Raw genomic sequence first — 13,497 nt, forward strand, 5'->3', positions numbered from 1 at the left:
TGATGAAAGACACTATATAAAAGAAAATGTACTGTCACTTAGCTGTTGGCTTTTAAAAAGCAGATACGGAAAAATAATTGTGGAGTTCCCTAAAATAAAATCTTAGTTAGTAGCATATACAACAAAGTTGCGAGTGTATAATTTTAAATTCTCACAGCAAACAAGCAAAATCAAGTTAGAATTTTATATTATTAACTTGTGATGATTTATAATTTTTTGTCTACTTTTACAGGTAAAATCCCATTATAACAAATATATAGAAACGTATCTTTGGAAGGTTTGTGAGTTTCTTCCGCTATCCCAGGGAATGGTTCTCAGAAACTAATTTATGGATCTTAACAAATTCTATATAAAAATTTTTGAACAAGGAGTTTGTATGATCCTAGGGTCCAATAACAGTCATTTCCTACATGAAAAAAAATCTTTTTTTGTTACAAAAATAATTCTGGAGTCTAATATGTTTAAAAAATATCACATTTCAATGCAATTCGCATCCTCCTTAAATAATGCAAATTAACACAAGAAATATACCCAATATTACTAGTTCTGGGAAAGATTGAGGGCAAAAGGAGAAAGGCATGACAGAGAATGAGATGGTTGGATGGCATCACTGATTCAAATGGTCATGAGTTTGAGCAAACTCAGGGAGATAGTGAGACAGGGAAGCCTGGCATGACGCAGTTCATAGGGTCGCAAAGAGTCGGACATGACTCAGCGACTGAAAAACAACAACATTACTAGGTGTCATACAGCTGTTAATGGTATCACAGGCATCCTGATCATGTTTCTGCCTCAACTCTCATGATTACTTCCAGCCGTCCAGTTATCAACACCAAATGAGAAGAATAACCAAATTAAAATATAATTAGAAGAAGAGAGGGGTCTGGGAGCAGAGATAAAGATGACAGGGAGGGACTCCCTTGGTGGGCCAGTGGTGGACTTTACTTTCCAACGCAGGGAGTGCAGGTTTGATTCCTAGTTAGGGAACTAAGATCCCACATGCCTAGCGGCCAAAAAACCAAAACAGAAAACAGAAACAATATCGTAACAAATTCCATAAAGACTTAAAAAACGGGGGCATTAAAAAAAAAAAAAGGTGACAGGGAAACCAAGAGCTTGGGGAAAGGTTTTATACTTTGGGTCAAGCGCTGAAACCCACATACTTCATTCTACTTAAAAATCTGTTAAGTCAAGGCATGTGGTAAGCTCTGCTTCATTGCCAGATGTGAAGATTTGAAAGTTTCAACGTTTTTAGCAATATATTTGATTTTGCCAAATTTCAGTAACATCTGATTTGTTTAATCCATAGAATTTGCTGTATTGGGATTTTACCTGTGTGATTAATTTCTCACACAGATTCAAAGCAACCACAACACACTCACTGCAATGGAATCGTTTTGCTTGCAAAATCTTCTAGCAGTAGGTATTCCTCTCCTTCTTCAGAAACAAAAGATGACCCTTGGCTGGTTTACAATCACATAAGAAATGGAGCAAGATCACCATTTATAAATCAGTGACATCTGTTAAGCAAGTAACACTGTGAGTCCGTAACAAAGACTAAGACCCAGGAGACAGATTTCCAAAAAAAGCCATGAAGGCATGAGTGTTCTTTGCCAAAAAATGATCAACAATCTGTTTCTTCAATAAAATCTCCTCAATATCAGAAATCATTAGCGGAAGAACATCACCCTGAAGTGTAAGCCTAAGAGATGACCTTCTATAGATGGTTTAAGCCTTCAAATCAGGGTTAGAAAAGTTTCAAGGTGAGAGGCCTGAGTGTATGCACGCACAGGCACCACACGTGGTTTACCTGGTGGGTTCAGGCTTCTTGCTTTGACAGTTGATTAGCAAGAGGTAGTCTTGAGGATCCTCCTGGATGCCAAGGGTTTCTAGGTGTGGTGGAAGGCTGATGAGCTGATAGGGAGGCGGTGCAGCAGCAGCAGAGGCACCCACCTGGGAGGATGGTGGTGCGGTGCTTATCGCCAATGGTAAATCGGCTGGTGCCTGTAAGGAGCTGCCAGGTGCTTTCACAGGATCTGCAAAACCCAAGTGTGGCCATCACTGTCCATCCCATCTTAAGGTTTCTTTAACACAGCTAATTGAAAGTTTGGGGGTAAATCGTTTACCACAGAGGACCTGGATAAACTAGGACAAGGTCAGTTAAAATTCGTGCCATGTAAATGGTAATGCTGATACAGAAAATTATTGGTTCTCATTAAAAGAGATCTGAAGATAGGGCTCTTTCTTCCAGATGCTCTTAAAACAAACAAACAAACAAAAAAAACCCATCGTTGGGAATTCCCTGGCGGTGCTTTCACTGTTGGGGCCTGGGTTCAATCCCTGGTCAGGGAGCTAAGATTCCATACGCCGCCAAAAAAAAAAAAAAAAGCCACGGTTAACATTGCTTTGAAGACTCTGATTTTGAGGCTATTGGGAATGGAGATGTTAGCATAAGTAGCAGCAGATTTTTTCCCCCATGATAATCAAGTGGCAAAGCCAACCTAGTCAAGCCAGCCTTCTAAGGAGACCCACTTTATTATATGAATCTACAGGCACGTGATGCTGTATATACCAGGGCCAGCTCTTCTCCCCATGTTTATTTTGCTGTTCATTCTTTTCTTTGTACCTCTCAACTGACTAGGGAGAAATATGTCTAGTTCCAGGATTCACATTTAAGGAAATGGCTTTTCCCTCAGCTCATAGCCTTATTTTCCATTTACTGGATTTCTGTAGTACTTTCATGCAAAAGCAGTCAGCAGAGAAAGTAGTAATTTATTAAACACTTAACTGCATTCTGAGAAGACATGTGAAAATAGCTAAACTGTGTAATAAGTTATTTGAAAACAACTGGAAAGCCTAGAAAAAAAAATCTCACTGTATTCACTGACAGCTATGGAAATTATTGAGGACCCAGGAGAAAAACTCTGTTAGTCTGGTTAGCAATACAAGGCTATAAATCCAGGGGAAAAGGATAAATGCTCATATTCAAATAAACAAATCTGTTTATATTAGAACAAAAAAGGCTGGGTTGAAACTGAGATTTTTCACAATAGAACATTACCTAAAGATGCTAAAACATGGTAAGAAGACTTAAAATGTTCTACAGAATAGAATAATAGGCAGATTATTTGGTCTATCAATTCCCTAGGGAAGGGCTACACGTCTGCTCTCCTCTGAATTCTACAGAGTAAGTCCACATGCTTTTGATGAGGTCTTTATGTATTCAACATTAACATCCACATATGCACTACAGCCAGGATTAAGTAACTCATTTCAAAACTCTTCTTCCTAGGCAGAGAAGCTCATATCCTAATGGTAAAGCCTGAATAATAACATGCGAGTATTGTATCTTTCACCCCGGATAGCTCAGTTGGTAAAGAATCCGCCTGCAATGCAGGAGACCCCATTCAATTCTTGGGTTGGAAGATCCACTGGAGAAGGGATAGACTACCCACTCCAGTATTCTTGGGCTTTCCTTGTGGCTCAGCTGGTAAAGAATCCACTTGCAATGTGGGAGACCTGGGTTCAATCCCTGGGTTGGGAAGATCCCCTGGAGAAGGGAGAATTCCATGGACTGTATAGTCCATGGGGTCACAAAAAGTCAGACATGATTGAGTGACTTTCACTTCACTTCACTGCCATTTTTGGGCTCAGTGGTAAAGAATCCACCTGCCAACGCAGGAGACGTGGGTTCAAGCCCTGGGTTGGGAAGATCCCCTGGAGAAGGAAATGGCAACCCACTTCAGTATTCTTGCCTGAGAGGAAATCTCATGGATAGAGGAGCCTGGCGGGCTACAGTCCATGGGGTCGCAATGAGTCAGACATGACTGAGTGACTTTCACTTTCAATTATGATAGGAATTCATTCATTCATTCTTTCTTATTTATGAAAGGCCAGAACAGAAGATGGTGGAAAAATAAAACATTCCAACATTTATATGAGATAATGCCATAATTTCATGAGAACTCATACGAACCTCATTATGTCTGACGTTGGTTATAAATAGTGTTTCTAACAAGCCTCATGAAATTTTTACTGCTTTGATTCTGTTACAAATATAAAGAGATTTATTCAAGGGGATTTAGAATGCCATAGATTTATCAGTGACTCAGAGGAAATCCTTGTGGAGAGTTCAACTTCAGAGAACTATGAAAAATATTTACCCTTTAGAGAGCTTAGGAAAAACACACAACATTGAGGCAAGAAAAGTAGCAGAGAGATCACAGAGTAGTTGCTGCATCCCTTGTACCCTCAAGGGTGTGTTTATAAGTCTATTTCACATACTTCTTTCTTCTGCCAGAGATTTGGTGAAATTGTACAATCCAGTTCAGCGTTTACTTCTGACCAAACAAAATCAAATCAAACAGCCAAAACATTACTTGTATCAAACAGTATGAATTCTAGTTTTCCACTGTAATTCCTAAAACAACTTTTCCAGGTGGTTGTTTTCATAGACACACTATTCCTATAGCAGAAACTACACTGGATGGCTACATACTAAATGAACTGAGTGATTCATCTTTAGTGGGAAAACAGTCACCCAGCTAAGCAATCAGTTTTGTCTCGCCTTGTTTTTATTAACACAATGGGACTATTTCATTTTTAACCTTCCATTTCTGCCACCTGTGAATGATGCAAGCGTCTCTCAATTTTGTGGAAGGAGGATGGGGATTGTTCACAATAAGTGGCAAGAACTAGAGAGAAACTTCCATTATGTTCACTAGCAAGCTCACGGAAGAAAAGACCTTCAAATAGCCGTGAACAGCAATCCCAATAGTTCCAAAAAGCATTAATGACTTGGGACTCAGATAATGGACCATCTTCAACGTTTACTGTTTGGGATGATTTTACTCACGGTAATTTGACTATATACTCAAGTCTGCATATTTCAATGCCAGTATGGTGGGGTCTAGATATTCTATAACAGAAGATTTCTAGCCAAAGTTAACCAACTGGTCTGAAAGAAGAACCTTCCTTTGACCTTATAAGGACATGGGATTAGCCCCCACTCGACCCTATGAGTAGTTGAGCAGACTGTGTTTATCACCTTCTGCCTCACTTGGGTTTCTGACTTACTGATCTTTCTAAGTAACACCAGTATCGTGTTTCTGGGAATCAAACATCAGCATAGGGTGTGCTTCTGTGTGTAAAATTATTTCCTGTGTCTTAATTCAGAAGGCATGAAGAGAATCATTAGCATGTAGTAAAGGCTTAATAAGCTACTGTAGCAAACTCTTAGTTGAATTTTACTTAGAAAGCTCATAAGGACTGCTAAGTCTTAACAAGTTTTCAGTGAACAGGAGTAGATTGTTCTTGAGGAGAACCACAAATAATAGATTGGGTCACAGGATGCCTACCTTAATGCACAGATTTTTTACCTTTCTGCACATTATGGTTTCTGGAACCATAATGCTCTGGAGTAAGTGTTCCACACAAGACGGGATGGGGTGCCCAGATAATGCCTCGAAATATTCAAAATAATATATTTTTTAACCAAACATGTGCTTAAGCCCAGGGAAGCAATGACACTCTTTCTTATTGGTAAGGGACACTCTAACTTATTGCTAAGTTACAAAACTGACATGACAACACCCTCTGAGTTTGTAACTTACTGACATACCCTACCTGAGCAAGTGGTGCATACATGCTAAGTCACTTCAGTTGTGTCTGACTCTTAGCAACCCTGTGGACTCTAGCCCCACCAGGCTACATGGGATCCATGGGATTCTCCAGGCAAAAATACTGGAGTGGGTTGCCATGCCCTCCTCCAGGGAATCTTTCTGACCCAGGGATCAAACCCGTGTCTCTTATGTCTCCTGCATTCGCAGACAGGTTCTATGAGCACCACTTGGGAGACCCAAGCATGTGGTAATAAAGTAATTTACAATATATTCACACAGTGGCGGGCTACATAGGATGTAGAACTCCACATGGAACATGGGTGGATCTCACAGACTTACTACTGGAAAAACGTCAGACTCAATGGTGTTATTTGTATAAACTTCAAGCACAAGCAAAACTATAGTGAGAGAAGCAAAATAATGGTTACATTTGAACTTCTTCCTGTGTTTTTACAAGGAAGAGGCATGAGAAAACATTGTCGGGGATTGGATCTGTTCCACTTCTTGGTTTGAGTGGTGGGTTTCACAGATTTCTATTTCTACATCTAGATACAGAATGGATAAATAAAACTATATTGAACTGTACACTTTAGAACTGTACTTTTCACAGTCATTAAGTTATAGCTGAGTAAAAGAATAAATAAAAGGAAATTTAAGTCCCCCAATTAGGAAGCAGTGCTTTGCAGAAACGGGAGCAGGTGCATATCCTCACACATTAGTTTATCTACTTTTCTAAAAGGAGGACTATCAGACAATCACATTATTTTTTTTTAAAGCCAGTATTATCCAGGCATTTTGAGAAAAGCAACTCAACTGATGAAGAGGCAGTTTTTTACACACGCACCTGAAATGAGACCAGGAGCCTTTGCGCCAAGCTGTGTTCAACCCTAAGGCTGAGTTTCCTGGCACTTGTTTAGCAGATTTTATAGCTTCCACCTCAGTGTAGAAACAAAAATAAAACTGCACATTTCCAAGAAAAACAAAAGAAATTAGTTTCTAAGTCTCCAGACTACTAAATAAAAGCATTCATAGGAACCACACACAGTGCAATGAGCTAGAATTGAAAAACAGATTCAGCCTGCCAGCATTCTGAGTATTCAATAATAGCAATGGTCACCTGGGGCGGCGGAAATAACATGGTAATGATATTTTGAGAGGTTCCTGGAATCAAAACACAGGTCAGATTTTTCCCCTTTCCTTTTGTTTTCAGGGGAAAATTAGTTATTCTCCTAGGGATCGGGGACAGTTATGTTCTCAGACTGTAATGCCAAGCATAGTCTACTTCTTTTCACGTCTACTGAAACTAGTTACAGTGAAGAATCATTTTGTGTTATTAATTTTAAGCCAAGAGTGGGAGCAGGTTTGGCTGTCTGGAAAGGGAAGAGCCCAGGGCTCAGGGGACAGATCTAGGTAAAGACAAAAGCACCTATTATTTCGTGAGTGGGGGTGAGATCTATCTGGAAGCATGAGAGTATAAAGCAGGTAATAAAGTTAATGGAAGAACAAGACATTTTGATATTTGCCTTGTCATATTCAACTGTATAAATGTGATCACAAAGGGTAACAGTAGTTCTCTGTAGTTTAGAATTTGATACAAATCTTTAAAGATCAGAATTTTTAAAAAGGCATCTAGCAAAGTCAGTTACTACAAATGAATAGGGGAATACAGTGGTTGGCTTTAAAGCCTTTTTGCAGTTTTGCTGCTGTGCGTCGAAAACCAAAATTGTGGAGCAAAGTAAAACTGTTTGTGTGGATCCTTGATAGGACACAATGAAGACTGCTCATCTTTCACTGATTTATTCCAAGAAACTCAAGTCTCCAACACAGCCTAGTAAGACATTTCTACTGTGGTTATTTGGGAGATGGCCAAGATGAATTTGTAAAATATCTGAACTGTAGAATTGAAAAAATAAACACAGATGAATTCAGATATAGCTCAGGATCTAAAATTGAAAAGTACTGGCAAACTGAAATTCTTAGGGACTTGCTTTAATGAACAGAAAAGTCATTTGTGATTAACATAGCTATTCTTGGTAACCAACTCAGCATATATACATCAAATTTGATTAATCATACTGAATTTGATTAATCATACATTTTCTTATGACCTCTCGCTTCATGGATACTGTGAAGATTACAAGTTCACAAATTGAGAGCTTCACTCAAGACAGATACACTTCTAATCTGTTTTATAAGGATTTGAGTTTTGCTACTGAAAGCTATCTTTCAAGTTTTGAAACTTCCCCCTCCCTATACTAGGAAGTTTATGAAGTGAAAACAGACATTGTAACCGATTTTGACTACTAATGCCACTGAAACCGTTCCATTAAGGACAAAAATTCAGCTCTCAGTACAGTATCAGTTATAGTCACAGAGCCATTTGTAACTACCTAGGCTTTTCCTGGCCCTCCTGAGACAAAATCAGCTGCTCTCTATGCTTTTAGTCCCGTTTAGCAGAGCACCTATCAACCCGCATTATATTTCCTAGTATTTGCCCCTCTACTACTAGACTGGGCTTCTGAGATGGTGCAAGTGGTAAAGGAACTGCCTCCCAATGCAGGAGACTTAAGAGTCGTGGGTTTGATCCCCTGGTTGGGAAGATCCCCTGCAGTAGGGAATGGCAACCCACTCCACACTCTTGCCTAGGAAATCCCATGGACAGAGGCACCTGGTGGGCCACAGTCCTTGTGGTCACAAAGAGTTGGACACAACTGAAGTGATTTAGCATGCATGCATTACTGTAAACTCTATGAAGGTAAGAAGTGTATTTACACACTCTCATGGTATCACACTTTAAAATACATGTATATTTTTATATATTATATAATACATTATGTTAATTATAGATTATACTAATTATACCAACTATACTAATATAGATTATATATTAATATTTTAATATATACTGAAGTATGACATATAAATAAATATAAACATATGTATACACACACACACACATGTGTATAACTTGTGCCATGCTGTGCTAAGTCATTTCAGTTGTGTCCGACTCTGTGACCCTATGGACTGTAGCCAACTAGGCTCCTCTGTCTATGGGATTGTCTAGGCAAGAATATTTATCAACTGTAATGAATTATTCTAGGTATGAATACTCTCTCATAAGATGCTCAGTTCTCTGCCTGTAATACTTCATCTGTCTGTGTCCCTAACTAGTCACCTAATATATATTGGTTGAATGAATGCCCAAAGCCTAGCAGATCCCTGTCAAACTCAAATAATTGGGTATATTAATGAATCGGTTTTCTCAAGCAGACAAAACTTACCTACTTCCTCGAGCTGACTGCGTGGGTGTTCATCAAGTTCCCAGATGATAAGGACCATTCTAAGGTGGACAAATGAACCAGACTCTATGCCTTCACACTTGTAAAGCTAATTTGGGATACCTGAGCATTAGCCATTCTCATCTGGGGGGTGATCAACTCTAACCACCCTATGAAAGTGCTTCTAAAAAATTACACACTCACGTTCCTTGACTGAAGAATGTACTAAGAGGGCACTGAATATCCTTTGTTAACTAGGAGAATTATAAAGAAAACAAACAGAGAGACAGAAGAACACCTACTGGAGTCTTCAGATCAGCTGAATCTGTACCAATGGAAACAGAAGTCTGACTTCATATCCCCCCAAACAAATTCTAAATTGAAAAGGAAGTAGGTTAAAGAACAACATCGGCACAAAGACTATACAAATACTTGAATTATTTTAGCTGAAAAGCCATTATACAGTGCAACACATGTGGTGTCTAAATAAATCATTATCATTACTGACTGGCTGTTAAATAACCATTAAAAAGAGAGCCATCTTGTCCACTGGCAGATGAGTGGATAAAGAAGCTGTGGTGCATATATATACCAACGGGATATTCTTGTGGACACAGTGCAGGGAAGGAAAGGGTGAGATGAGTGGAGAGAACAGCATGGAAACATACACATTACCATATGTAAAACAGATAGCCAGTGGGAATGTGCTGGATGACTCAGGGAGCTCAAACCAGAGCTCTATGACAACTTAGGAGGGGTGGGATGGGATGGGAGGTGGGAGGGAGATTCGAGGGAGGGGACAAATGTACATATACCTATGGCTGATTTATGCTTCCCTGGCAGCACAGACGGTAAAGAATCTGCCTGCAATGTGGGTGACGTGGGTTCGATCCCTGGGTTGGGAAGACCCCCATGAGGAGGGCATGGCAACCCACTCCAGCATTCTTGCCTGGAGAATCCCCATGGACAGAGGAGCCTGGTGGGCGCAAAGAGTTGGACATGACTGAGTGACTAAGCACAGCACAGCACATGGCTGATTCATGCTGATGTATGGCAGAAACCAACACAATATTGTAAAGCAATTATCCTTCAATTAAAAATTAAAAAAATATATATACCAAAAAAGAATTTGAAAAAGAACAGATACATGTGTACATATAATGGAATCACTTTGTTGCACATCTGAAACACATTGTTAATCAACTGTATTCCAATATAAAATTTAAAAAATTTACATAAAATAAAAAAATAAAAGATACATTGAATTAAAAAAAGAGCCATCTTATTTGTGACTTCAACTTTAAAATCCTCCACTGTACTCAACTATAGATCATGTCTGCAAGCAAGGAAGGAGCTTAACTGGATTAAGAAATAATACCCAAGGGTCCACTTGAACTGGGAACAATATTCAGTAACTTTACAAAAACAACCAAAGCTTTAATTCCATATGCGCAACAATTTATTGAGGCTTTTAATCAGCAGAACTCTACTGAAGTGCTCTGTGTCATTAGCCTCCTGTCTAAATCAGTCACCTCCTTCCCTTTCGCAGTGCTGTTTTCTCTTGAGCATTCTGGAGTCTCTCAGCAGGGGGTTCCCCACGCCCCACTGGGCCAATCCCAGTCCTAGAAGCCTCCTGCTCCTGGGGGCTGCCTGGCCAGAGAGGAAACAGTGCTGACCTGAGCTAATTAGAGATGATGACTGTTTCACTTCAGTCCAAATCTTGATGTTGATTGTTAATACAATTTTTCCACCCCTCACCAAATCTCCAGTGCTCCTAAATACATGTATTTGGAAATGCACACTTGTCAACATGAGGATAACCATGAAGACAATAGGGTCAAAGACCTTGGGCCACCTTTATTTCTACTTTTGGACTCTGCAAACCTAAATTAGTACTGGAGTCCCCTACCTGGGTTCTTAGTGTTTGTTTTAAAAAGAAGAGCAGTAGAGAAGCAGACAAGGAATATAAAAGGTCAGGACAGCTACATAAAAGCACCCAAAGAGGAATTCCACTTGTAAAATTCTTCTTGAAGTCTTTAATCACTCAGTTCTTCCAGGTTGTTGTTCAGTTGCTCAGTCGCATCCAACTCTTTGAAGCACCATGGACTGCAGCACTCCAGGCTTCCCTGTCCTTCCCTGTCTCCTGGGTTTGCCCAAACTCATGTCCACTGAGTCGGTGATACCATCCAACCATCCCATCCTCTGTCTCCCCCTTCTCCTCCTGCCCTCAATTGTTCCCAGCATCAGGGTCTTTTCAAATGAGTCAGTTCTTCACATCAGTTGACCAAATTACTGGAGTTTCAGCTTCAGCATCAGTCCTTCCAATGAATATTCACAGCTGACTTCCTTTAGGATGGACTGGTTTGATCTCCTTGCTGTTCCAGGGACTCTCAAGAGTCTTCTCCAACACCATAGTTTGAAAGCAACAATTCTTTGGCACTCAGCCTTCTGTATGAATTCTCATATCCGTACATGACTTTTGGAAAAACCATAGTTTCTTCCAGGACAGGAACCCAAATATTAGATCCTTAAGACAGTCTTCCCTTGCCTCTATCATTCACAGCCCTCTTCTCCAGCCAGGGAGGAGTCTACTCCCCCTCTGAGTCCTTCCCTAGCCCCTAAGCCTGCAGGTTCTGCATCCCTCCTTCCATTCATGTAGACAGAATACGACTTCCTTCAAAAGCCTCCAGTTCACAGTTGGGCTTCTCTAAGAAGCTTTTCTTCACTACCTCTGTTTCCAAACTCAGGTCCTTCTTCCTCCACATGCTTTGTAGGGCATCTGTGTTTAGTAAATTGAGATGTTTTTTCTTTTTCATCATGTTTTGTGACTGATTCTCAATTTTCTTTTCATAGGTATTGATAGTCACCTTGGCTATTTCATAACTCCACAATCCAATATAGTTTAAAAATAAGTCCTGTGTCCATTATTAAATGAATGGATAAAGAGGATGTGGTGTTTATATATATATACATATAATGGAATATAATGTATTATATCATGATGTGATATGATATACTGTAATATACACCATCAATATAAGATATATAATGGAATACTACTCGGTCATGAAAAAGTCATGTTGCCACTTGCAATAACATAAATAGACCTGGAGGGTGTTATGTTAAGTGAAATAAGTCAGACAAAAAAATACAAACACTTTATGATATCACTTAAATGTGGCATTTACAAAATGTTACAGACTAGTGAATACAACAAAAAAGAAGCAGACTCAGACATAGAGATGAAATTAGTGGTTACCAGTAGGGAGTGGGAACGGAGAGGGGCATGGTAAGGGTAAGGGACCTCAAGAAAAGGGCATTAAGAGATTCAAAGGGGATTAAGAGATTCAAACTATTATGTATAGAAAAAGCTATAAGGATATATTGTACAACACAGGGTATATAGCCAATATTTTATTTATAAAGAGCATACCCTTTAAAAACTGTGAATCATTATATTGTACAGCTGTAACATATAATACCAGAGAAGGCGATGGCACCCCACTCCAGTACTCTTGCCTGGAAAATCCCATGGATGGAGGAGCCTGGTGGGCTGCAGTCCATGGGGTCATGAAGAGTTGGACACGACTGAGTGTCTTCACTTTCACTTTTCACTTTCATGCATTGGAGAAGGAAATGGCAACCCACTCCAGTGTTCTTGCCTGGAGAATCCCAGGGACGGGGAAGCCTGGTGGGCTGCCGTCTATGGGGTCACACAGTCGGACACGACTGAAGTGACTTAGCAGCAGCAACATATAATACTGTACAGCAACTATACTTCAATTTAAAAAACTTTAGAGAGTTAAGTCGCATGAAAATGTTATTTTAATAGGTTGAAATATCAAGTATCAGCAGTGTTAAGGTTTAACTTAGTATTTATACTGGAACTCAAGAAACACTTTTAAATAAGTATGCCTTCCTGTCATCTTCAGGACATTATTTAGACCCTGCCCCACATGATAGTCTTTCTTTCTAAAATTTACATAAAGTTTCTCTCTAGATATTGAGAGGTGTGCTTTTTCTACATGTTGTTACTATTATAAAAAATATATTGTGTAACTGAAATAACAATGAATTTTATAATGGCTTTTAAAATGCAGTAATAAAGGAGAACTCAGGGTGCATCACAAAATCCTGAACTTAACTTACCTTCTTCTGTAGGATTAAACCCACAGATGTCACAAATACAACGAACCCACTTATTCATCTCCTCCTCGCTGTCGGCTACCAAGTAGAAAATCCGGTCAATGGTGTTGATATCAAAAATGTAGCTGTTTTCAAACTCTTTTTTGTTAAATGTCAATCCAGCATCAACTTGCTGACATAAATTTAAATCAATAATACGGATAGGCTTCTTGGCGTGATCATTTTTGTAATATTCCAAGACATCTGGGTCTCCAGTTAAACGGCCACTGCGTAACACAAACCATCTCCTCTTCCAAGCCTAGGAACAAAACAAAAATATTCACCCAGTGTTAAGCTGAGAGAAGTTTTTCAGATGCACATTTGTCAAATCAAATTTACAAGATCATTGACTAGAGAAAGTCACATATGCTGTTTTGTTTTCATAGAATAAGCTACCATTCCTGCCAAGTTTA

The 13,497-nt window shown here is 39.4% G+C and overlaps 1 protein-coding gene across 25 annotated transcripts in view; it reads right to left on the reverse strand.

Moving 5' to 3' along the window:
* GAB1 (GRB2 associated binding protein 1) overlaps window positions 1–13,497 on the reverse strand; it is a 127,367-nt gene that overhangs the window by 23,283 nt on the left and 90,587 nt on the right. For 12 of the 25 annotated variants that reach the window (XM_086346559.1, XM_086346556.1, XM_086346572.1 and 9 more), the window contains 2 exons: window positions 13,049–13,343; window positions 1,811–2,036 (listed from right to left, as the gene is read on the reverse strand). In XM_086346559.1, the coding sequence (XP_086202685.1) occupies window positions 1,811–2,036; window positions 13,049–13,343 (521 nt within the window). Of the gene's footprint in view, window positions 1–1,382; window positions 1,521–1,810; window positions 2,037–6,465; window positions 6,582–13,048; window positions 13,344–13,497 lie in introns of those variants that run through there. The other 13 variants (XM_086346557.1, XM_086346555.1, XM_086346561.1 and 10 more) reach the window with 4 other exon arrangements.

This window comes from Bos grunniens, chromosome 17, assembly GCF_055505025.1.
Source record: "Bos grunniens cultivar Pamir isolate PY7600 chromosome 17, Bosgru_T2T1.0, whole genome shotgun sequence".
Classification (NCBI taxonomy): domain Eukaryota; kingdom Metazoa; phylum Chordata; class Mammalia; order Artiodactyla; family Bovidae; genus Bos; species Bos grunniens.